The sequence below is a fragment of the Phocoena phocoena genome, chromosome 18, assembly GCF_963924675.1.
Source record: "Phocoena phocoena chromosome 18, mPhoPho1.1, whole genome shotgun sequence".
NCBI classification, from domain to species: Eukaryota; Metazoa; Chordata; class Mammalia; order Artiodactyla; family Phocoenidae; genus Phocoena; species Phocoena phocoena.
The window spans coordinates 79,484,275-79,511,359 of NC_089236.1; the positions used below are offsets into that span (position 1 = coordinate 79,484,275).

Genomic DNA, 27,085 nt, shown 5'->3' on the forward strand with positions numbered 1-27,085 from the left:
CCCTGGCAGTCCAGTGGTTAGGACTCAGCACGTTCACTGCGTGGCCTGGGCTCAATCCCTAGTCGGGGAACTAAGATCCCGCAAGCCACGTGTCACGGCTGGAAAAAAATTAATTAATTCATTAAAATGAAGTTTGTTAACTATCAGAAGCCATTCTGAGAATCTGATGAAAACTACAGATTTTCTTCCCAGGAAAAAAATGCTTATATCCACAAAATACACAGTTTTATGTGCTATTCAGGAGTTTCAGAGATCACATTTTAAGAAGTCTTGGTATAGAAGAATAAGGTTTAATGGCACGAAATTATTTCCTTTATTTACTTCAAATAAAAATAGAGGTTACAGGACTTCCCTGGTGGTGCAGTGGTTAAGAATCCGCCTGCCAATGCAGGGGACACAGGTTTGAGCCCTGGTCCGGAAGATCCCACATGCCGCGGAGCAACTAAGCCCACGTGCCACAACTACCAAGCCTGCACTCTAGAGACCGCAAGCCACAACTACTGAGCCCACGTGCCACAACTACTGAAGCCCACGTGCCTAGAGCCCACGCTCCACAAGAGAAGCCACCGCAATGAGAAGCCCATGCACTGCAACGAAGAGTAGCCCCCGCTCGCAGCAACTAGAGAAAGCCCGTGAGCAGCAACGAAGACCCAACGCAGCCAAAAATAAATAAATTTATTTTTAAAAAAAAGAGGTTACAAAATACTATGCGTGGTATGATATACACACACATAAAAATATGTAAGAATACACTGTAAAAAAGGGATATACAAAAATATTAACAGAGGTTATAGGTTCACGATGAGATTCAATAAATTTTAGTTTTCCCCTCTGTGCCTACATACTCAAATCGCTTTAACTGCACATTTTTAAATCAGAAAAAAATACTGTTCAAAAGAACTGAGTAATTCAGGCCAATGAGTGAACACATGGTACAAGTAATTTTTTTAGAAACACTGTTTTCCCAAGGCGATCAACTAAAAAAGATTTTTTTTTCCTGTTCACAGAAATCTACTCCCAAGGGTAGTTATTGAAGGAAACAAAATTTCTAATGATGTTAAGGTCTTATCTTTGATCCTTGTAGTTGATCCTAGATGGTATCGAGGACCCTATTCCAGTTTCCTTTAAGTAGCGTCTGAACAAATGCCAACATTTTTATGATCACGGGGACGAGATTGCTACATTTATTTCCAACTCATATTCTTATCTTTAGATATCAATTTAAATTATGAAAGTATTTGTTGATATTCCTTTCTTTAGTTTTTAAACTTATATTCCCTTTCTAATTTTAAACACATAACTAGCGACTGCTTTCAGTACTGTTACGATGAGGCTATCACCACTTTAACATGAACTCAGATCAGCCCTGATAGAAACCACAGTGTCACAAGCTCACCACGAACAATCGAAGAGGTTACCCAGCCACCACAGTGTCCGCTCTGCGGCTTGCCATTCAACAGATTCGATTAACTGCACATAAATTGTTATTTATCTGTTATTCACTGAAACAGAAGAGCTAGTTTCTACAGACAACACACTAATTTATCCTGATAGTTGGAGTACAGCTGGATTTTTATCAGTATGAACAATAAGAAAATTTAATTTAAAAGATAAAGGACTCAGGCATTCAGTCATCTTTAGAAGTTACGAAAGCATCACTTCATCCGAGGGCAAAGTAGCACTCAATCACCCTCCTGGCAAACACCTAGAAGCAAACACCGAGAGACCTGGGCATACTTTAGAATATAATTAATCTTGCGAAAAATGTAGCTACGGAGGAAAAGAATCAAGGTCAGAATATAATTGCAATACGCTTTTATTTTACTGATGCACTTTCCACTCAAGGTTCTTTAATTTTCACCACTGTGTCAGACACAGAAAGAAGTGAGGGAAAATATAAAGCATAATTGAACCAGGATTTCTCATGAAGTGCTGGACGAACGCCAAGGTCTTCCTGCTAAGAACAGAAATAAAGAGGGTAATTTCCTCAGCAAGCGACTTATCTTCTAAGACCAGATCCATTCATTCAGACCACAAAGGACCCCAACTTCAACGGGTCGACAGGCAGGCCGCCACCAAGAGACCCGCCTCTGGCCACGCGGAGAGAAGCCGGAGGCTCTGGACCGGGGGAAGGCCCTGGAGCTGACCAGGCAGCCTGGCAGACGACAGCTTTCAGGGGCGGGCGTCAAAGTGCCGAAGCGTAAGACAGGTACACGGTCAACCTTTAAATCCAGTAATTCCCAGCAAAAGTGTAAGCGGAACAAAATAAGGAGAGGGCTGAAGGCGTCCACAGAGATAGTCCAAAAAGCAGCCCCTGCATCCTCTCTCGTTGGTGCGCCGACCTTGCGATCCAAGGATGCGGGTTTGGGAGCCTCAGCAGAGCTTTTCAGCTAACGTCTGATTGCTGTCTGAAATTTTTCTAATTTTGAAAGCAAGAGTGCTGACTTTTAACTTTTCCCTTATTTTCCCGTTCCTAGTTGAAGGCCCCAATCCTTTATAAAACAAATTAGCACTGAGTTATCATGTCCTTACCTTGAACACACTGGCATAATTTGTTCACCTCTCTCGGTTTACAGGGGAGAACCCATGTGAGCCACTAAATGTCTCATGATAGAGTTTCCCTAGACAGTCATTGGAGCAAAATGAAAAACTTTGGTTTTCTTTTCAGTACTACTCTGTAAGAACCAAAAATAATTTGAAACTTCTCCCCAAACACTGGAAGTACTTTTTACACCAATCATTCAGTGCATCTGTAAAATCTTTTGTTTTAACTGAGGTATAGTTCATGTACATTTTATATAAGTTCAGGTGTACAACATATTGATTCACAATGATTAAAAGTCTGTTTACACTTATTATAAAATACCGGCTATAGTCCCTGTGCTGTACAGTATATCCTTGTAGCTTGTTTTATACATGACCGCTTGTACCTCTTAATCGTCCACTTCTATCTTGCCCCTCCCCCTTCCCTCTCCCCACTTGTAACCACTAGTTCGTTCTCTACATCTGAGTCTGCTTCTCTTTCGTTACATTCACTAGTTTGTTGTATTTTTTAAGTTCCACATATTAGTGATAGCATACAGTATTTGTCTTTCTCTGACTTATCTCACTTGGCATAATGCCCTCCAAGTCCATCCACGTTGTTGCAAATGGCAAAATTCCATTCTTTTTATGGCGGAGTCGTGTTCCATTGTGTGTATATGTACCTCATCTTCTTTATTAATTCATCTGTTGATGGACACTTAGGTTGCTTCCATATCTTGGCAAATGGAAATAATGCTGCTATGAACATCGGGGTGCATGTATCTTTTCAATTCAGTGTTTACGTTTTTTCAGGTATATACCCAGGAACGGAATTGCTGGCTCCTATGGTAGTTCTATTGTTAATTATTTTGAGAGCCCTCCACAGTGGCTGCACCAATTCACACTCCCAGCAACAGTGCACGGGGCTCCCTTTCCTCCACGTCCTCGCCAATGTTTGTTATTTCTTGTCTTTTTGATGATGGCCATTTCTGACAGGTGTGAGGTGATATTTCACTGTGGTTTTGATTTACATTTCTCTAATAATTAGTGATGTTGAGCATCCTTCCATGTGTCTGTTGGTCATCTGTATGTCTTCTTTGGAAAAATGTCTATCCAGAGGACATCTGTAAATTCTTACAGGGCTCTAGTCTTGCCTGCCTTTGCACTTCATCCTAATACAAGATAAACAAAATAAAAGCTGGATACTAATCCCTGCACCACTGGACTAAAGGATCATATCTTTTTAATAATTAAAAGAAAAGTCCAGTCTGCCCTGGTGGCACAGTGGTTAAGAATCCACCTGCCAATGCAAGGGACGCGGGTGCAAGCCCTGGTCCGGGAAGATCCCACGTGCCGCGGAGCAACTAAGCCTGTGAGCCACAACTACTGAGCCCATGTGACACAACTACTGAAGCCCGCATGCCCTAGAGCTCATGCTCCGCAACAAGAGAAACCACCGCAATGAGAAGCCCATGCATCGCAACGAAGAGTAGCCCCCATTCACCGCAACTAGAGAAAGCCCACGCACAGCAATGAAGACCCAACGCAGCCAAAACTTAATTAAGTAATTTAAAATAAATAAATAAATAAATAAAATAAAAGTAAAATCTCAACTGGTGGACCCAGAGGCAGTTTTAATGACACCACAGAAATAGCAAAGCTCAGAGGCCACCTGGAAGTTTTCCTTTCAGATAAAAGGACTGAAAACTCATCCTTGGGCTGCAAGTCGGTCAAACCCAGAGTCAACCAAGGTGGGACACTGAGAGTCGCTCTGCAGCAGGAGGGGGAGAGAAAAGCCTCCCGGGAACCAGGTAAACATGGGCGTTTCAAAGAGCTTCCTGGAAGGACCACAGGATGAAGCCACGTTACACAGGAAGTGAGCTCTGTCTGCAGAGCCTCCAACAAAGACCAACAGGAGCTGCACACAGGGAAGTTACTGGGGAGGAGTGGACGGCGGGCCAGAGGAAGCAGGTCCAGGAGCCCCGCCAGGCAGACAGGGGCAGACATGGCGCCGGCCCCACTCTGGTCACATCCGCCAGTGAAGCCATCTGGCCCTGGGCTTTTCTTTACTGGAAAGGTTTTTAGAGCACTGATTTATTCTCTTTACTTGTTACAGGTCTATTTAGATTTTCTTTTTCCCATGAGTCAGTCTGATAGTTTGTGTTTCTAGGAACTCTCTCAGGTTTTATCTGGCAGAATGAACAAGGTAATTCTAAATCTATATGTAAGTAGAAATGTGCAGAAACAACAAGGACGACTGTGAAAAGAGCTGCCCCTACCGGATATCAAACTTTAAAGCTACGCTTAAGTACTACTGACAAAGAAATAGCAAACCAAAAAAATCAGAAAAAAATAGTCCAGAAACAGACTCCAGTGTAAATGGGAATTCAGTATATGATAAAACATGGCAAAACCAACATCTGGAAAGCATCCGTCAGGCCTATGATTCTCGGCTCTATTCTTACACCTCTAAGTCTGAAATAATGTGAAAACAAATGATTGAAGAAAAATAATTAAAGGAAAAAAGTGCAATTACAGATACAAGATATCCAAATGTATAAACCCATCCCATGATTCGACTCTTAAAAAGTCAGACAAATCCACAGGACAAATGGGGAAACAATACAAACAGCAATTAGTAGGACAAATAAAAATAACCGATACACACGAAAAGCTGGTCAATCTCACTAGTAACCAGTGAAACACAAATACATAAATACCATAGGAGACGCCACATCTCATACATTAGATTAAAAACACTTTTACTCAGGTTGGGTAACATGAAGTGCACACAGGAAGGAGGAATAAGCCGACGGGGGTGCATGGAGTGTGGGGACCGGGAAAGCCACCCAGCACTCGAGACGGAGTCAAACCTACAGCTGTGCCCTCCCCACAGCCGAGCCAGCCCATCTCCCAGGACTGACTTCAGAGAAGCTCATACACACTCCCAGGAAGGCACATGAAGTGGTGTTCACTCTAATAATGTGGGTAAGATTTAAAACTATAAGAACATAATCTGCTCGGATAGGAGAGCTGTTAGGCAAAAGGGCCGTGTCCAGGCGGCAACAGTTACAAGCCCAACCCTGCACAGGAGGCCTACAGGGCACCCTGGGGGCCTCCACAGCACACATGCACATGTGGATGCCGTGTGTGTCCCCAAAGCACAAAACAGTACCACCTACGGTCAGATCCGCTTCCACGATTGCTTACGTGCAATTTCACCTGCGAAAAACTAGGTGAAAACAGGAGCCCAGCCACGTGGGACACACGAACATCCCCACAGACGCACCTGAAACTGCCCTGCCGCCTTCACCCACGCGTTCCAGCAGCCACGACCGTCCATCCTGCCTCCGCCCAGGCCCACAAGCTAACACCAGGGCTTTGTCAAGGTCAATGCCATATTTACTCTAGAATCTGCCCATTCCTTAACCGTTTAATATGTGTAAAAAACTGTGCTACAGCTTCCATTTAATTCCTACCCTTTTTAAATGTAACATAATGACAAGGTTTTTGAGTGTGGTGCCCCTCACTCTACTCTTTGCCAGAAGCCTGGTTGTTACCGTGTGATTTTGCACAGCAGTGGTTTTTAGGGACAAATACGTTGCATTCTGGCAGAACTAGCTGTGCTTCAATAGGTACACGTACACACACAGATAACCCGTCTCATTAAAACCGTCAGCGCCGCAGCGAACCAGATGAGTTCAGTTCACACGTCAATGGTGCAAAGCACGAGAACACGTAATACCCCCCGCCAGCAAAACCGGACGAAGACCAGGGACCCCCAGCCCGAGCTTGCTGATCAACAGGGACAAGCGATCTGACCCTGCTGAGGTCCCCACCGCTCAAACGGGGATGACGATTTCTCACTGACCAAATACAGCTCTGATCACCGAGGTAGCTGGCAAAGCAGGCCGGGCAGGCAAATGAGGTGTGGTGGCGCCACTGTGAGGAGGAAATCGTTTTGGGAAAAAATCAAGAAAGGGTAACTGCTCCCATGCTCCTCAAAGCCGCGCCTGAGAAGGGGCCGCGTCCCTTACTTCGTGGTATGTGTCCTCAAGCTCCCCGTCGTAGATCCACCGGTAAAGGAAGCTCAGGATGGGGTGCGACACCAGGCTGAGGATGTGCTGCACCAGGGACCTCATGGAAGGGTCCCCCGTCTTGGTGTAGGCGTGGACGGCTGAAGCCAGCTCACCTCCCTTCCTTCCTGGGGACACAGCAAAACATCCACATTGACACTCACAGCAGAAACCAACAACTGAACACTGATGCAGATGCCAAGTCACGGAGATACGGTGTGGCTGCTCTCTTAGATGGCCAAGTCACGGAGATACGGTGTGGCTGCTCTCAGTACTGTCTGGACGTAGGAGCAGCAGTCAACACGTGACGGACCGGGAGCCCAGAGGCCTAGGTTCTACCTGGGCTTCACGCGACTCTCCACGGCCTCTCTGGAAAACGTGACTCGAGATACGATCGAGAACACAATTCTTCACCTTCTCTTGGCTGAGACCCACATCAAGACTCACACTTTATACCGCAATCCAATACACAAATAGGCATATATAGAAAACAAGCGTTTTACAAACAATACTTACACTTTAAGATTTTCTATTTTTTCCTTTTTCCTTTTGGTATAATACGCTGGGCTCAACTCTTTAGTCTGATGTCATAACCCATTAACTAACTGGTGGCCCTACAGTTTGAAAACATGGCCCTGTGCCCAGGAGCACAGCTCAGCATAAAATATTGGGAGTGGCAAAACCCAGATCCTACAGTATAAGCACATGAAGAGTTCCCATGTGAATAATTCTGGAGTTCGTTAGATTGCAGAAAGTTTTTTTTTTAACAGCTTTATTGGAGTATAATTTCTTTACAGTGGTGTGTTAGTTGCTGCTGTATAACAAAGTGAATCAGCTATACATATATATATATCCCCTTATCCCCTCCCTCTTGTGTCTCCCTCCCACCCTCCCTCTCCCACCCTTCCATGTGGTCGCAAAGCACCGAGCTGATCTCCCTGTGCTATGCGGCTGCTTCCCACTAGCTATCTATTTTACATTTGGGAATGTATATATGTCCATGCCACTCCCTCACTGTGTCCCAGCTTACCCTTCCCACTCCCCATGTCCTCAAGTCCATTCTCTCTACGTCTGCGTCTTCGGATTGCGGACAGATTTTAAGGAAAGGACTGATGTGCTCTGACTTTAGTGAGATCCCTCTTGGCATGTGTGCACAAACAGAGACAGAGCCAGTTGGCAGGTTATGAGGACAGGGCATGAAGAAGGCCCAGAGCGGGGACCCCAGCGCCCCAGGGAGGGCAAAGCCTGGGGGACTAGGGAGGAGCTGGAGGCGCCAGGACCATGAAAGGGAGGGGGGTCGGCAGGAAGACAGCTGGGGGGCTGCCGGTAGCTGGAGAGAAAGGAGGCATTTACTCACTGTATTCGACTTCTTTCTTCTTTTGAGGAAGGTGCCCCCCACACCGTGCCCTTGGAGTCAGTGGCCCCGAGAACCATCCCGCGGGAGGGGGGCAGCGCACGCGCAGCCAGGAGGGCAGGGTGGTCACCAGCCCCCACATCTCACCTGGCCCTTCCACCCCGAGGGGGCAGGGATCCCCAGTGCCCACGGTTACAGGTGAGGAGAGACAAAGGGCTTCCTGGCCAAGGGAGCACACACAGTGAGAAAGATGCTGAGAAGCAACTAGAAACACAGGCCGAGAGCCCAGGGGAGGCCCCACCCAGACGCGCAAACAAGGGAACTTGTGACGCAGCTGCTGAGCCCAGACGTGGGCCAGAACCTGGGGGGAGTGAAGCGCTAGGAGAGGCTGCTAATTGAAAGACAAATAAGAGGCACAGAGATAAGCAGCTGGAACACCGTGGGCCACAGGAAAAAGCGAAATCTCTGAAAACTAGACCCCGCCCCTCCCCTCAAGGAAGTCCTGAGCCTCCAAAGCATAAACACTGGGCTATGCGGGCAGCTGGTTATTCTCCCTATAATTTCACGTCTATTAATTTGTATTTAATCAGCATCCTTCTGGCTGTTAAGCATACAGAAGGGCAGGCACAAAAACAAACCTCGGTGACATTCCCTAAAACCTGCTTTGAAATAAAGCGAAATGACCTTGGCAGTGGTCCACCAGGGCCGCCAGGGTCTTCAGTCTTATCTTGGGGTCGTACGTCCAAACCAGGAGACGCCGGAGCGTTAAGCTACTCTCAAGGCCCAAATTCACACCCTGATCATCTTCTAACTGTAGCTGAAAAACAGGAAAGACAGAATGTGTAAGTACAGGTCACCAAACAGGCCAAGCATGTCTTAATCCACGTGAAGTAGACACGGGGAAAGGATTATCCGCATAAAAATGAAACAGAAGGTCCCTCTGAGACAGCGACAGTTCCTTCAAGCTACAAAGGAGGTCTGTTTCAATGGCAGACAGGACCCTGAAAATTAGCAATGAACTGGCTCTAGGACACACTGAAACTTTACAGATATCCAGTCCTTCCCAACAGGATTGTCAGATTTTTATCTATAAAGAGTAATGTATGAAGAAACTTAAAAATTCTGTATAGTGGCATTTCCTAACACTTCAAATCCTGAAGGAATTAAAAATAAGGTATTTACCTGGGAATGTAAAACAGAGAGTAATCGGTAGTATTCTTTGAGTTCCTGGTGCAACGCAGCACAAAAGCTCTGTGGAGAAAGGACGGAGCACAATTAAAGCAGGACACGGTCACTGCACACGACGGTCACTACACCGCAACACACGGGGACCTCGCAGGACGACGCCTTGAGACAAAGTTCAGGTGTCCGCGAGATGAAAGTCCGCTTCTGTCCACAGTCCCCACGCAGGTGTACCCACCACGATATACGCATTTAATAGCATCCGGAAAGGGCTGTCCCTCAGCATGAGCTTTGCAGGAGGGAAGTGGAGAAACACAGTGCATTTTTCATAAGCTAAAGGGCATTCACTTTAGACACTGATGCTTTATTTTCAGATTACGTCCCTTCTAATTTTTTTTCATTGAAGTATAGTTGATTTACAATATTCTGTTAGTTTCAGGTGTACAGCAAAGTGATTCGGTTATACATATATATGTATACATCTATATTCTTTTCTTTGGACTCTTTTCTGTTATAGCTTGTTACAGGATACTGAATATAGTTCCCTGTGCTATACAGTAGGTCCTTGCTGTTTACCTATTTTATATATACATAGTACCGTGTATCTGCTAATTCCAAACTCCTAATTTATCCCTCCCACCACCTTCCCTTTGTAACCATGAGTATGTTCTCTATGTCCTTGAGAAACCTGTCTGTCCTTTGCAGGTTCTGTCACAGGCTCTCCTCCTGCATATCCCTAGGCTTATACCCAGAGTTCATTCCAGAGTAACAGGAGTATGTGAAGGTCCTTCTGATACCTTTTCAGAATTTAAGATTGAAAAGGCACAAGGCAGTTTTTAATAATGTGGATGGTACAACTCCCCTCACCAAAATGGGGGGAACTGGCATGGAGTTGCCAATTTAAAAATATCGCTAGTGAAGAACGTTAGAGAACATAAAAGAAACATTAAGTGTCTATCAACAGATGACTGGATAAAGAAGATGTGGTGTGGGGGTGTGTGTGCGTGTACACACACACACACATATATGCGATGGAATATTACTCAGCTGTAAAAAAGAATGAAATAATGCCACTTGCAGAAGCATGGATGGACCTAGAGATTACCATACAAAGTGAAGTAAGTCAGACAAAGACAAATACCATATGATACCACTTCAATGTGGAATCTAAAAATAATACAAATGAACCTATTTACAAAACAGAAACAGACTCACAGACATAGAAAACAAACGTATGGTTACCAAAGGGGAAAGGGAGGGAAGTGAGGGAGGGATAAACTGGGAGTATGGGGTTAACACATGTACACTACTATAGTAAAATAGACAAACAGGAATTTACTGCATAGCACAGGCAACGATATTCAATATTTGTAACTACAATGGAAGGTAATAAAAATACATACATATATACGTGTAACCAAATCACCCTGATATACACCTGAAACACAACACTGTAAATCAACTAGCCTTCAATTAAAAAAAGGTTTTTTTAATTGAGAGAATCAAGTCAAAGGGAAAATACACTAAAATATGTAAAGTGACTCAAACATGGTCAGTGTTCCTAAGTATTCATTAAACATTTTTAAAAATCGCTATATTTGATTATCTTTGTCACTATCCACTATGTTTTCTCTTTTCTTGAGTTGACCGTGACTGACACAGTCCATTTTCAAACCTTCTTTATGTAAAAAGAACCCTCTTCAGAATGACTTTCTTATAAGATACTAAGGAGATTAAGCATTTCCCGAGGTGAATGTCACCCCAAAACCCCACGTGTCTCCATAACAAAGAACATACCTGGCCTACAAGTCCAAATGAACGGTCCAGGCTCCTCTGGTCAGTGTATTTTCTGATTTTATTATGTAACCATCCCAACTCAGCAAGTCTGACTGTTGTATCCCTCAAAGATTTATTTAGGTTTGCCTAAAAAGTAAATATATCCAGAGTTTAAAATAAAAAAATTTTTAACACTAGGATTTTAATTATTATTATTGTTTTAACCATTTGTACTTTTATAATTCTTAGGCTTCAACATAAGAAACTTAAAGATAACTAATACACCATCACTCAAGTGAAAGCAGTGAGACTCTAGGGAACAAAAAGCATCACAGAGCAGGCAGGGAAGTAAGACACCTCGGAGCAAGTGTTAGGCTTGGGTCCCACCGCCCCAGGAGTGACTGGCCGGGGTGCCGGCATGGCAGGGACAGTCTGTGACATCAGTGGCCTCGTGACTCGGCTAAGAGTCGCAAAAGGACAGAGGGTCAACAAGAAGGACTGTGGGAAAGGCAGGTTCTGGAAGACAGAAGCAAAGATGCCAGGATACCTGGCCATCAGGTAACTCGGGCACCACCGCCACAGGAGGAAAGGGGGCAACACGCTGAGGATCAAACCAGGGTTCCGTGGTGCAGGCTGACCAGGACTCCCGAATCTGCACACCAGCCCTCGTGACCCTAGTACTGCCTCACAAACCAACCGTGCCTGCCTGGTCCTGATGCCATCTGTCTTGACTTCTGAACACTTCAGACGGGGTTTCAGTGACCGTACCTTTCCCTCCACTTTGTAACAGTTGTCAGCGTTGCTCATCTTGACATTTCTGCCGTCTATGCCCTGGAAGACGTACAGAATATCTCTGACTAGGGCTGCCTCGGCAACTTCCACAGCACCTGTAACACGGTTTTTACAAGGTGAAATAAATCGCACAACACAATTCGCTCCAGGTGATATATATTTGCAACCAGAACAAAATTTAAAAACTAAACAAATGAGTTTAAGATGAGAAAGAATATGAAGTTATAAGAAAAAAGGATTTTCTGAAAATGATATGGAGATCATATAATTTCTCTTCCGAAAGTCTTTTAAAAAGACAAAGCAGGGCTTCCCTGGTGGCACAGTGGTTGAGAGTCCGCCTGCCGATGCAGGGGACACGGGTTCATGCCCCGGTCCGGGAGGATCCCACATGCCGCGAAGCGGCTGGGCCTGTGAGCTATGGCCGCTGAGCCTGTGTGTCCGGAGCCTGTGCTCTGCAACGGGAGAGGCCACAACAGAGAGAGGCCCGCGTACCGCAAAAAAAAAAAAAAAAAAAAAAAAAAAAGACAAAGCAATATGTGGGAGTGTAATACATGATCAAGGACCAGCACAAATCAATCACAAAAGGATGGATAATTATTTCATACGATGTTTAGAAAACTGGCTACACTACACAGCAAGCACGCAGACCTGGTTCCATCTCCATCACCATGACGAAAGGAGTTAACACAGCAGAAAGGGATTTATGATTTCCACAAACCTTGGAACAAAAGCTAACTCAGAATTCAGGTGTTACCCAATGTCATGACAAGAGGCAAAGCCCACAGATCCAAGGTCTCAGTGGGAGGAGACACAGTGAGAGCCCAGTGGGGTCAGGCTCCCACTCCAGGCTGCAGTCAGTTGTGGCGATAATGGTCCATAAATATCAGACTGCAGCAAACTGGGCCTATCGTCACTGGGGAAGGGAGAGCAGACCCAGGAAAGCACTCGGCAAGGACCTGAGGAGTGGGCGGCTCTGGGGAGGCACAGTCAGGGTGACAGGGTGACAAAGCCAGCCTGGAGGACTGAGGCTCCTGAACCCCGTCACCAGAACGAGAAACCAGGCCAAGGTTGTGAGCGTTTAAAACAAGGGGTGCATCCCTACTCACCACCTGCATCCCCTTCTCTCCGTGGCCTCGTCACGTTGCGAGAAACAGCGCTGGGGACACCTTTCGAGGTAGTGGTTTGTAAAGAAGGCTGGTTTGCAGTTAAAGTCCACGCAAGACGTGAGCCCAGCTGCTGTCGAAGACAATCTCCCACGCCCGGAGCTGGGTGAGACTGTCTGAAAGAGGAAGGGACCGTCTGTGTCTTCAAATGCCCGGCTCTTCACGGAGGACACTGAGACAGCCGAAGACACACTGCTTGAGTTGCTATACTGAGTGACTTAATCCTGAGACGCCCGAGCGGCCACACCACCACCGCGCCCCCGTGTCCCAGCGACGACGCCCAAGGCCTCCTGGGCTCCCGCGGTGGCTCTCGGGCTCTTCCTGCCCCCTCCACAGACTTCTCAACACACAAGTCACAACCTACTGGACTTTTCTTTACAAATACATAACACACACCACCCAGCTAAAACCACTTTGAGATTCACTACTGGTTTTACCCTGAAAGTTAACATCTTTCATCCAGTCAACATTCGTTGAGTTAAAAAAATCCGAAACACTGTCCCCCTTCCGTCCTCCCTGTCCCTCAGTCTTCACAGCACTTGATACGAAAAGAAACGTCGTAATCTGCAATTAGTTTTAAAAACGCACAAACATAAAATACAAGGCAAAGGCACATCGAAGGTCAAGACAGCTTCTAATAATTTGGAGAACGTGTCAAAGCTGCTCCCTAAAGATGTAGGAAGCTGACAGCTGATTTCTAATGACATGTTTTGACAACCGCAACAAAAATAGTGCTTCCTGGGACCGCAAAATACAGAAACGAGGATCTCAGTGGCACTACTGCTTCCAAGTGGTGAGCTCTGGTTTTCACTGGTCGAGTAAGAGAGGAAAGAAAAACCTGAAACGGCCCTGACTTTTCCCTATTTTTGACGGGGGGAAAAAGTCATCAACAACACTAAATTAAAACTATGTTTTTGAATAGTCCTAAATTTAAGAAAAAATTCTAAAAGACCACTTCAGTTCAAAGTTGTCTATACAGCTTTTTCTGTATCATGACACTAATTATTTCAAATACTTATTTTAAAGGGGAAAATAAGAACATCTGTTTATTCTTTTAGCCAGAATATGAGTTTAAGATGAAATTTTGGGATGTATTTTGCTGTCTTTCTAAAATACTAGACTCCATTTATTCCACACGTGTGGTACACACATTCTATCTTCTGATAACTTTAACAAACTCTGATTAAGTCGCACAGTGACTCATAACTGTATTGCGCTCATGTGGAAAACGTCATTTGATGGTAAATCCTTGGTCACTGTTCTCCTGGAAAAATACCCACTTTTTGACATTTTAGAGCACAGTCTGCGTTAATGGGATTTCTAGGAACGTGTATGGAAAAACATGCAGGAGAGCAACGTTCCAAGTCCATTCCGGCACTGGTGCTTCTTTATTCTCAGCCATGAGCTCTGCGTGTGACCGGACGTGACAGCACGTTGATGTAAAAGCACCGTAAGGTGCCTCAGTCTGAAGACCTCAGCACTTGAGGACGAGACAGCTTTATCGTATGTTCCTGACGTTTTAAATAACTGAGGAAGAGAACAGCACACCTATGAAGGGGCAACGTGCACTGAGAGAAGTACGAGAGCCCAGCAAGAGCCTGTCGCTCAGTTACGGCCAGAGAAGGCTCTGCACGCCGTCGCGTGAGCGGGCCCCCTGCTAACGGGTCTGTGCCTTAACAGGCGGGAGCCGGCCCAAACCCTTCACAGTCAGCTACGACTAAACGCGGGAAGAGCTCCCGTCTGAAACGGAGGGAGTGCTTGGAAGGGAACATCCTAGATAAAGCACCTCAGACCCGGCGCCTAGAACATCCCTGGCACATACGAGGCTCTGGAGGTAGTTTCGGCGAAGAGGAAATGCCTGGTTAAAGGCCGAGCACCCCCCGCTCCTACTGTGTGAGGACTCCCGCGCGCGAGCTGGGTTACCCCGGGAGGAGAGGCTGAGGCGTCGGGGTCGGGCCGCTGAGGGCGCACACGCCGATGCTGCTGACGCCGCTGCTGCCCAGGCTGCCAGAGCTCTGGGCCGGCGGGACGCTGCGGTCCTGGTAGTTCAAGGGCAGGGTCTGAGGCCTGGCGTAGTAGTAGGGCGTGGAGTGAGCATCTCGGGATAGCGCTTGAGCAAACAACGTGGCATAGCTAGAAACCTGAAAATAAAAGGCGTCACGAATATGGGTACGAAATTACAGAACGCTTTCCCACACCCGCAAAGACAATTCACATTCAGACTTTGGTTCTATTTTTGTAACTGGATTTTGTGCAGGCAGACCTCAGAGATATTGTGGGTTCAGTTCCAGACCACCGCAATAAAATGAGTAGTGAAACAAAGCAAGTCACACGAATTTTCTGGCTTCCCAGTGCATATAAAAGTTATGTGTACACTGTACTGTAGTCTATTGAGTATGCAAGAGCATTCTGTCTACAAAGCAATATACACACCTTAATTTAAAAATACCTTATTGCTTAAAAATGCTAACCATCGTCTGACAATGTAAAGTTGCCACACGCCTTCAACTTGTACAAAATGCAGTATCTGCGAAGCACAATAAAACGAGATGTGCCTGCGTTTATGAAACGAGAAATCAGTTATTATAGCTTTGAAATATGCCTGAACTGATAAAGTTCTGGAACGTTTTCTCAATCTCAAAACTCCCACATGGTCTGATAACTAAACACTTTACTCAGAAGCCAAGCAAACTGAAACTCAAATAATTACTCAAATATTTTTAGAAGCCTGGCATTATTATGTAATGAAAGAATGCCCATTACTCAGACTAAGGCTTTAAAGGTCAATATGACTCTTTCACCCACATTCTTCAACTCTCTAAACACTCAAATTTCTGTGGTCGAGCATCTTATTACACCAGACTCTCTGGGACTCTGGGCGGCAGCCCAATAGCTCTTTCAAACACCACACGGGTCAAAAACTGAACCCACTGACAACAAACTTTTCATGGTATAAGAGTAATTAATGTTCATCATGATATCTGAAAACCCAAGAAAACCCTAAAAGGTCTTCTAACCCAAAGAATAATGAAGCTGTGCTAATATTAATAACGTCACAGAATAAAAATCTGAAAACTGATAGTTTATTCTCTATTTAACCAGACATTGTTATATTTGAATAACATGATCCTCAGAAACATCTTAAGGAAACACAGCAGACTGACTAAAAATGCCCTTAAAAACAAAACAAAAAGAAAGAAAGAAAAAGAAATCTCTTGACCCTCATGACTGCCCAGAAAACTATACAAAATTATTTTGCTTTTCTCCTACTATTTTCTTAAGTATGGAAGCCAATTCCTATCAAAATTTGGTGTAACTGTCCCAGCAAAAGACACTGTGCTTTAAAAAGGCATCGAGCTGTGAAAATAGAGCCTCTCACCTTGTTAGGCTGCTTGCGTGGATCTTCACTAAGGCTTAGCAAGAGGTAGAGAATTGACCATTTATTTTTCAAAACTCCCTGTTTAGAAAGAAAACATTAAAAGAACAACTTTGTACTAGTTCCCAATTTTATCTTCCTCTCTCCTAAATTACCCTTATTTCCAAAATAGAAAAGCATTTTAAAATTCACCTGGTAACATCAAACCTAAATTTGTCGATTTTTCAGGCACTACCATAGTGCTGTCCATGAGAAGGCAAGAGAACGTTCTCAAGAGGTCAAGACCCTTGGAACCTTTAACCCCCTGAAATCTAACTCCGAAGTCCCAACGCGAACATTTTTTCAATTACCCTATTCCTGTCTAACGGTATTTCCTCCCTGAAATAATTCTTATAATAACCAACTTCCCAAACACAGTGATTATAAGAATAATACCATCACAAAATGTGTGAATGCTTTCCCCGCCTTAAGTCCAACTTAAGGCATAAAAAGAGAGTATCAGGAAAAAGAAAATAATTCCAAAGTATAAGACGTAGGTCTCAGCATCATGCATTCTTGGGAAACTCAAGGTTCTGAAGCACTTAGATGTCAGGATAACTACCCCTAGGTTTCTATGTAAGGTAATCATAATGATTTCATTAATTTCCAAACATGTATCACTCCCCCCGATTCACAACCCTTAACAGCAAGCAGCCCGCCCTCGATACGTTTTATCCCAAATTTACAGCGCATTCCACTCTATTCCTGTATTCCTACCTTTCCTATGCATAGGCTAGAAACTATAAATACTTTATTTACAAAACAAATTATGGGACGGTTACTCACGTTGCACAAGTTCTTCATTATATGTATAAAATGTTCCTAGAAAGTTTCTTTAAAGAATAATTTCATTCCAGGTATTTAATTGATTCACACAGAATTTTTCAGAAACAGCCAACTCCCCAGCTGGGACAACAGCAAGGAAGAAAGAGGCCAGCCCTGACCGAGGCCTCAGCCCAGTGGTAAGCAGACGTTCGGGCAAATACACTTTGCTATCATGAACTGCCCTTCCAGACACAGGAGGATCGCCCAGTGGTCCAGGCTCACGAAAGGACCGCCCGAGGAGACGTGCGTCTCTCAGAAACAGAGACGCGTGTCCCTGCAGCGCGGCAGGAGGGGCTCACTCTTCCCTACCCTGCCTGTTCCAGGGGAAGCCAACCAGAAGCAAGGGAGCCTAGGGGCTGCGATCCACACCCGTCAGCACCCCGGGGCCCGAAGCAGCAGCAAGGGGGAGAGAACAGAGCTGGTGGGACCGCCAGAATCAACAACTCCAGCAGCACACGTTTCAGATGATTCTAAACCACTTCAGACGCTGTCGTCTTAGACTTTGAAACTGAAAGGACCTCAATTCACACATAAAACGTTAAACGCTGTGCACACCCCGAATTCTAAATGTGGAAGCGCGGATTAGGGCCCCGTAAGCCCTAGAGGAGCATGGGAACAAGCGTTGCGCGCGCGGTTACTTAGAGCGGCGCGCACCCCGGCCCACCCCTCCCGAGGCCCAGGCTCCTCTCGCACAGCCCCGCCTTCCTCCCCCCACCCGCAGCCCCTCCTTGTCTTCAGCTCTGCCCCGCCCGCCACGGTCCAGCTTCTAACCCAGGACACCCTGCCCACACCACTGCTCCCTGACTCCCGCCTGGGGTCTAAGGACACAATGGCAAACGGCAAAGGGCCCCTCGGACCTGCCCCGGTGCCCACGGGCACACTGCTGGAAGGCCCTGACGGGCGGGAGGGAGGACCAAACACCGACCACGGCTGTGGTTCCAAAGAAGCAGACGTTTCAGCAACAAGAAGGGACGGCTCCCGCTGCTCGCTAACGTCTTCCACCACGCTTCAGCCTCCACCCCTAGGAAGCCGGCTACTATGTAAAACATCGCCGCTTTAGGAATAAGCATTTGGTGTTCCAAACTGAACTGTGGGAAACAGCCATTTAAATTAGAAACGCCTTAAATATGTTTTCACCTCATGGCCAGTGTTAACAGACACAACATCTCTTACTGATGAAATCTCCCTTTGGGGATCTCAGGAAGGCTAATGAGCGTTCCGGGAATGTGACATCTGATAAGAAGATCTTGGTAATTTTCAACGCACAAGTGAAGTTGTTTTCAAAAATAGAGAAAGTTTAAGAAAACCAAATAATACTGCAGTTTGAAACTATCTGCCTGGAAACGACTATACAAAAAAAGGTTCTTCCTTTTTTTTTTTGGATTTTATAATTTAATGTTAGATTATATTCATATTGAAAGGTTTTTTTTTTTAATCATATCTCTTGCAAGGTCATTTCTTAACTTCATAAATATCATCAAAGATGGAAAAACGTACTTAAAGCACGTGCAAGTATCAACATCCAAGCACAAAATGTTCAGATCAATTTTTTATTTATTTACCGTGACAGTAATTTACTGGAACTTATTCACAGTAACAGCAGGGATTGCACCTGATGAACAATGAGATGCACCAACAAGCTAAGCCTCTGCTGTCGTGTGTAGACACATCAAAGCTTCTGCTGACGTGCTTCCTCCCAGGGACGTAACTAAGGCTTCGGTGACACGCTCACTGCCCAGGAAGTCTGATCGCTTTCTCACTGCAGCTTCATTCATCTTTATAAGCAATTTCACATTCAACCCAGCTAGAACCTACTTCTAACACCGAACGTCTTTGAAAAGCAAACACTATCTAGAGTAAAGCCACTACCCAACACAGAGAAGGTGACCATGTGCTCCCAGCCACACTGACTGCCTCGCCAACAGCAGAGCGGCTTTCAGACACGTGCATGATACCTGTGAGTGAAGCTTCCTGTGGAGTTCTGAAAATAACGCAGCATCTGCTTCTCTTCTCTGCCGGGTAACTGCAAAGTCAGAAAATGAGCATGTTAGTGACACACACCGAAGTTTCTTCTTCACAGTAATGGATAACTCTGCCGTCTGCAACGAATCTTGAGCTTAAGAATCAAAATAACCAGGCAACGTCACTTCAGCTCCATAAATTTCGTCAGGTCACTGGATCTGAGATTTGTAAAATATGGACAAAATTAGGCTGGAATCAAAGAGTTTATGTGAAAATTAGCTAAAGTAACAGACATGATGGGATTTTTTTAGATCCTATCTATAAATAGTAACAAACCGCCCAGGGAGGCAAAGGACCACGAGTTCAGCTAGTTAATAAAGGCCACCTGGAGGGAGGGATGGGAGGTGAAAACATCTCTGGGATCCCAACTGCAAACGGTAATAACAAAGAAGTACCCCATTCATGACAGTGTGACTTAAAACCACACCTTCTAAGCATTTTTGTTAATATATACGCAATGCTTCATCTTGCTTTGGTGTAAGATATAATAGTCAGTTACTGTTTCAAAATCGAAATCGAAACAGCTAAGGGGCTAATCTTCACCCAGGAATTCGTTCCATGCCTGCGTGTCCCCAGGGCTCACGGCCACAGCACATTCTCTAGAAGCCAAGGGAACCAACGAGAAGCTCACTCGCCGCCCAGCTCCGTGGAGGAGGACGTGGGCCTGGGAGGAGACGCTCACCCACATCCACCACGCTGCATGCACCGCCTGTGCACAGATGCCTCTCCAAGGAATCCCGTTACAGCCGAGAGAAAAGCACCACCCTCAGAAGCTGGTTTACAGGAATCTGCGTCTATTTACCCCAGCGTAGCAGGACTGCTTCCTTAAAATCTCATCAGCCAAGCTCACTTAGTTTAAATGTTCGAATTCTTCTCTAGAAAGACAATGACTGACCTGACAGCCAGTACCTTTTCACATTCATCACCTAGGAAAGGGTCCCCGTATCACGTACTGACCGTATGGCCCAGCATGTCTCGTATGGACACACCAGAGACCGCTTCATCCTAATCAAAGCCGTACCTCCAAGTCTTCCTGTGCAGAACGGTAACACTCTCTTTAAAATGCATTATTACAAAATGCATTCAACAAAATGAATGCAGTTAAAAATTCAATGTAATTTACTTTTACATGTTATTTCTACAGAATGGGACTAATGCTAACTCAGATATAAAAGCCACAGTACAATAAAATATAGTAAAGGATATTAATAAAAATGAACACAGAATATTCACCCCAAAAATGATGTTTTATCTAATAGACTGCTAAATAAAGCAAAACAAGCCTTGAGTTACAATGTACCTCACTCACCAATGTGAAAAATGAAGACACCAATAGGTGTGAAATTTTGTCACACACGAGTTTTGCGATTTGTGCCAATACAAAACATACTAGCATTTTATATAAAATGGCAAGTTAACATTTTTGTGCTATTCTAGACGGCAGAACTACCATAACTCAGCTAATCTAATTTACCAAAAACAATCACCAAATTTCAAAAATATTAAAATGTAAAAACTAAGTCTAAGAATGAATGAAAGATGATAGACCACTGGTGACCACTCCGTGCACCACCACTGACACCTCAACCACAGCTGGGCCACGTCAGGGCTGGGGACTCGGGCTGGGGGCCCAAGAGCAGCCGCGGACACCAGGTGATAACGGGCAGAAGAGACGCACTGCGTCTACACAGCAAACCTCATTTCAAGGGTACAGAGACTACACAGAACAACAAACTGCACACGGTTACAGTTTTCTTCTTAAAAAAGGACCCTTCAGGACCCAGCCAACAACGTGGCTGCCAGTCCTGTAACTCTGAGGACAAATTATCTTCAGCTGCTCCAAGGATGCGTAGTGCTCTCACCAGCGGGCCTGGATCTGTACATCCAGAAAGGGCATGGTCTGTTAAATGCAGTACCCAGTAGTTGGGGCTCTCACCAATAATCTAAAATGTAACAATCATCAGGGATCAAGAAGCGAGTACAATGTTCTCAGGCTCAGTTTTACAGACAAGAAAGGAAAATAAGTCTCTACAGTATGCTAAATAGTCCGTCCCCCCCCACCTTACACAGTACCTACATGCCAGGTAACCCCAAGGTCTGAATCATCCCGGACCAAGCCGCTCACACGCCAGGGCCTCAACCCTACCCCCGGCTGCCACACCACCCAGCTCGGGTACCCAGCTCTGAAACAGGACATCCACCCAGAGCCCTGGCCAAACAGTTAATAATGCAACAGCTGAGGTGGGAAACGGTGCCGTGAGGAGCTACCTCCGAGAAGGTGGCATTACCACTTGCGACAGCCCGGTCCACCTGGGCGGCCTGAGAGCCGGGCCTGCAGGGAGAACGCACCTGCTTTCTCAGGTGCCAGGCTGCTGCTTAGGTGGCTGGGGCCAGGCTCTTGAGTCTGGAGAACTGTGAGGAAAGGGGACCCAGCCCCTGGGGAAGAACCACCTCCGACCGGGACAGGGGCGGCTCTCACAGGTGGGCCCTGGTGCTCAGAGCCCCTCCCGCAGATGCTGCTGGGACGCACAGTCGGACAACCATTCCTAACCGGGGGCTAATACGTGGAAAGCTTCCTTCTCTAAGGTAACAAACGCTGTGTATGAAAGCTTTCAGGACCATCTCAGAATTAAAACCTTCAACGGTAAGCTCTGAAGTACTGCGAGTTAACTCACTGAGTTGTTTTAACTGCCAAGATAATTCCCTCTGTTATCTGGTCAAAGGGTGCCTAAGATTAAATCCTTATCACAAGATAAGCTGCAAGTTATATGAAGTCCTTTTATCTTTCTCACATTCTTAACCCAGATTATGTTGTTATAATAGTATTTAAAACAACCCCCTTCCACTATGTTCTTGTCCTTATTTTTAATATATATTTTTATATATTTGTAATAGTACCTATAATTAAAATGTGCTTGGGAACTACATACATACATACACATACAAAGAAATACATACATACATAAAAAGATACACAAGTATATATCTGTGTATGTGTGTGTGTGTGTGTGTGTGTGTGTATAAACTTAAGCTTCGACAAGTTTAAGAATGCAACACATGATAACACTTAAGAAAAATACATACGTTCTTTCTTGATTTTTTCAGCTACTAGAAATTCATCTCTTTCAACAGTTGGGGCAAAGTTGCTGCCAATAACTCGCACGGCATACTGGAACTGCTGGGCCACATCGGCTGAAAGGTAAATAAAAGGATGCAAGTTATCACCATCACGTTATGCTGTGATCCCCTGAAGCTCCAGTTCAACACAGTGCACTGGGCATGTGCATCTACCGTCCACCTTCCCCAGGGCTTAACTGAGAGGACGGGAGAGCCACAAAGAGGCAGAATGAATGACTAAATGAGCAGAATGACAGCTTTACAGACAAAGTGAGGGAGACAGCAACACAAAGTCTGACAACTCCTAAGAGACAGAAAACAGACTGGATTGATAAACATAAAAAAAGGAGCAGGAAAAGTGCCAGCCCAAACCATGGCACCTGCTCAGCAGAGCCTACAAGGAGCGCCAGGGCTCACGTGCATACACACAGGACTGGCCGCGAGCAACCAAAATGGGCAATAACTTATGAACCACGTGTGCACTTCCAGGTAAAGAGGGTGGCTTAAACACAGACATGTGCCTCCACGCCCTTCAAAAACCCCACGAAACTGAGAAAGGGGGATCTTTTTTTTCTAAGGCATAAACCTACAAGAGCAAAGAAAACAAGGCAGATCAGTAAACCCTGCTGACTCGACCTCTAAAAGTGTATCCCACTATGATCACTCCATAGCCACTAGCCCATCTCAACAAGTCTCCCGAGTAGCCGGTGACCTACTCCTCCTTTTGCCCCTGGAGTAAATTACCCACACGCAGTCAGGCTGATCCTGAGGAAAGCCTACAACACTGGGCCCCTTGCCACCTGCCACCTCTCCTGGCCCAGCTCACGACACACCAGCCATGCTCTGCGGTCCTGCCCTTCCTTGAGGACGCCTCACTCATGTCCAGCTGAGAACCCTGACACACCCTCCCCCACCTAGCTCCTCAGACCGCCTTCCCACCTCCAGCACACGTACACACGCACACACACACACACACACACACACACGCACGTGCGGAGTCTTCCTTAAACACCACTGCACCACAACACAGAAGGTGAGTGTATACATGGGGGAAAGGAGCAAACAGAAGTAACTCACACTGTTTCTGTGGAGTCACAGGATTAGAGGGGAGACCTTCTTCATGTTTTCCCACTTTAAAAATTTTCTACACCAAGTATACATTAATTTTTTAAATATTAAGTGTCACTGAACATCACTTATTTAAAAGGAGTGCTTGTATAACTATTTTAGTTAAAACTCATTTTTAGATTACCATGATCCTGAGTTCTACAAACAGCAGTTCATTAACAACATACTCGAGGACATCACAGAAAAATCCCCACTCTGAAAGTTTCATGAACTTTTGAATTTTCTCCCACCCAAAATTCAAACCTCCTCAGTACCAGACACACTCTCCTCTTCCTTGTCTTCACACCTTCTCCACACCTCTGTACGTCTACCACATCCCTCCCACCTCTGCAGCCGCACTGCAGTTTCCCTATCTGCCTGCCAGCCAAGTTTCCAGTCTATCTTTCTTGTTGATGATAAAGTATTTGAAAAACCCATCAGCTATTTCTTAAACCAAACCCACCTATCTTGTGCTTCAAAGGTAGACGCATAGAATCCAGACCGTGAAGGAGGTTAGCAGAGGCAGTTATTCTCTTTAATAATGACTATCATCAAAGATTAAAATGCAAAGTATCAAACAATGCCAACCACAGATTTCTCCTGTAACACTCCCAAAACATCATCCAATTTTTAAAGTATAAGTAAACTCAATCAGTAGTTCAATGAATAATTGCAAAGCACCTACGACGTGCCAAACAGTACAGGCCCTAAGAATAGAATAGACAAGAAATAGTGGCTAACAAGGCAGCCTTTGTGAGAATACAAAAAACTGAGACACAAGGTAATCAGACTGTGACAAGAGCGACTAAGAAATAAGCAGGACATTACGACGGCAAATAACAGGGAAGACGTCGTGACACAGGCTGGCTACGCAAGGCCCCTCCGAGGAAGCGACCTTTAAGACAGGCAGGAGCCTGCCAGGTGAAAAGCCAGAGACCCAGGTGGAAAGGACACAGTCGTGGGATTCAGGGCTACTCAGGACACTGTTCCTCGAGGAGGCCAATGACACTGGATTCTAAAATCCAAATCATCAAAGCCAAACGCACTCCATCAAGAGTCCCAGACAAGGAGGTCCACACGGCAGCTCTGTGATGATGTGGCTTAACCCACGACTAAAAATAGGAGTATTCAAATTTTGGACCACAGAGTACCAGAGCACTCTCGCCTCCAATCTGCTCTGGGTATGTGCCAGGGGTGGGCGGTTTTCAGGAGCGGGGAAGGGGAGGTACACCCCCCGCCAAGCCTCCCACGACATCTCTTCAAGAAGCAATGGCACCGGTGAATTCAAGGATACACTGCCTGACGAGTGCCAGAGCCGCTGCAGTGCTGCCCACACACACTTCCAGCCACGCAGGTGAGAGGCCACCCCACAGGCAGGGCCACGGCTTTCCCGCCTCTACTCAGCGGCAGGAGCAGGAATGAGTGAGTTCGAGACAAGACGCTCCGGGATCAGAGGCCTGGGCTCCCGGCGTGGCCCTGCCTGCCGCAGCCGGAGGACAGCGGGCCGGCACTTCACCTCTCCAGGTCTCAGGGACCTCGGCTCTAAAACGAGGCCACTAGGAACCACTGCCACCTCCCAGAGGGCGCGCAGAGCGTCTGGCACACAGCAAGGACTCAACAAACGTTAGCTACCTTTATTATTATTAACCTAAAAATGTCATTTAAATGTACATTTTGTCTAGCACAGCCATCAAAATCACAACTCAATACAGCACCCCTAGTTTTTAACTTTAAGCAAGATAATGGGGTCTTCATCCAGTAGGTTACAGACAGGAAACAAAATCAGCCTTCAACAGAAATGACCCTCTGGCTGCGGGGTGGGAGAGAAACTGGGAGGAGGTGCAAAGCCAGGGCCGCGACACCGTGGGACCACAGGATCTCAATCCGACACGCGAAGGCCCAGAGAGCACGCAGGTGTGGGCCCAGGAGGTTTCAGATGGAAGACAGCTGCCTCTGTATCCTGAAAGGGTTATTATCCACACGTTCAGGTAAAAGACAACCACTGAACTTCAAGGTGCACAAAAATAAGCGAGTCCCCAGGAATTACAAAAACTCTACAGGCGTGTGCTTCCCAGAGATTCAGAAAGTGACGGAGGACAAACTGTCCAAGTCGTAAATTCCTGCCTTCCTGCACCTCTTCTACCTGTGGGCTTGTGCGCACGTGACACTGCTTTCGTGAAGGACAGGCCAACAGGTCAGTAACCTGAACCAGCAATCCCCACCCCAGACACAGGTCGGAATGACTGTGTTCCAGACGCCAAGCTCCAACAGACACCGCCAGGACCAGTTCTCTGGAGATGGGGCCCACAATATTAGTTGTGAGTAAGTGCCACATTTAGAGAATTCAAAGTGAAAAGACGTAACACCGCATACAGTAAAAAGTCTTCCCCCTCCACTACTGTCTGGCCACCAGCTCCTCTCCCCAAAGCAGCCAGCGCTACCAGGTTCTCGTGAGATCACAGATGACTCTGATCACAGCGCTGGTTGAAAAGCAATGCTCTAAACAAAAACAAAATCAAAACCATTGCTCTAGTTTGTGGTTCTCAAACTTTTTGGTCTCAATTCCCCTCTACACTTTTAAGACTGAGGACCCCTAAAAGTCTTTTATTTATGTGGGTTACATCAATCTATACTTACTGTATTAGAAACATAAACCATGATCATTTTTAAATACTAATTCATTTTAAAATAGCAATAATAAACCCATTAAGTACAATTTTCAAATGAAGCCTAAACCTTTAAAATTTCAATATACACATTAATAGACATTTAGTGTACATTTTAACATACACATAATAAGTTTTTTTTCCCACATAATATGTTTTGATGTATATTTAATACACATTGATTTTCCCAAGGTAAAGACCACACTTTGTTTGGAACTTCATCAAGAACTCTTCACAATTTTCAAAAATCATAAACCCAACAGCAACAGCACTTGTGGTCCACAAACCAAGACGACATCCTTTCCCTGCCTGCACCATGGCTCACGCTGCCCTCACATGGCTGTTCCCAGTCAGGGCCATCGTCTGACCTCAGTACGTGGGCTACTGTAGTCCTACCTAAGCGTTTGTGCTAAAACACTTACCTAACAAAGACTCCTGTATTTCTTCTTAATCTCTAGTTAGAAAGAGGATTACAAAGTATGAAAAGGAATGTGGCCTCTGGCAGAGCTGAAACACTATAGCATCAAGTACACTGTTTCCAAAGACAGAAATAATGACTATCCAAAGATGTAACAATGAGTAAAATGTTCTCCAGGAGAGGCTCAAGGATGTGGAGAGAGAATTCTCCTCTCACTGACTGGCACTGTGTGTTTCAAACAAATTCACAAGTGTTATAAGCTGGGAAAGGTGGGCAGCAATGGTTATACGAACTTTATAAAAGTGTCAAGCATCATTATGGCTAGGTGCTTTGCTTCTGAAGGTCCCTTGAAGCTAACTACAAATTAAAAAAAAAACTTTATGAAAAACTGATTCATATGAAATTCACATTAAAAGTAACAAGTGTCTATCATGCCTCAATTTCACAGTATTAAAAAAGCAATATATTATAAAAAAAAAAAAGGCCAATTGTTTGTAAGCTCACTAGAAAATGTAGCTAATCAAACGTTCTACTAAGTTAACAGATAAAATACCCACCAATGAAAAGAAATTTTTTAAAAATCTCAAACACTGTAAAGGCAGCAATAACACTGCTCCTTTGTTCACTAAGGAAGAATAAATTAAAACAG

General features: G+C 45.3%; 1 protein-coding gene across 3 annotated transcripts in view; it reads right to left on the reverse strand.

Moving 5' to 3' along the window:
- Positions 1–27,085, reverse strand: part of TUBGCP3 (tubulin gamma complex component 3) — a 64,017-nt gene that overhangs the window by 34,457 nt on the left and 2,475 nt on the right. For 2 of the 3 annotated variants that reach the window (XM_065895956.1, XM_065895958.1), the window contains exons 2-11: positions 22,213–22,320; positions 19,062–19,129; positions 16,246–16,323; positions 14,790–15,007; positions 12,810–12,982; positions 11,680–11,798; positions 10,933–11,058; positions 9,136–9,204; positions 8,638–8,770; positions 6,561–6,727 (exon numbers count right to left, since the gene is read on the reverse strand). In XM_065895956.1, the coding sequence (XP_065752028.1) occupies positions 6,561–6,727; positions 8,638–8,770; positions 9,136–9,204; positions 10,933–11,058; positions 11,680–11,798; positions 12,810–12,982; positions 14,790–15,007; positions 16,246–16,323; positions 19,062–19,129; positions 22,213–22,320 (1,259 nt within the window). Of the gene's footprint in view, positions 1–6,560; positions 6,728–8,637; positions 8,771–9,135; positions 9,205–10,932; positions 11,059–11,679; positions 11,799–12,809; positions 12,983–14,789; positions 15,008–16,086; positions 16,088–16,245; positions 16,324–19,061; positions 19,130–22,212; positions 22,321–27,085 lie in introns of all 3 variants that reach the window. The other variant, XM_065895957.1, reaches the window with a different exon arrangement.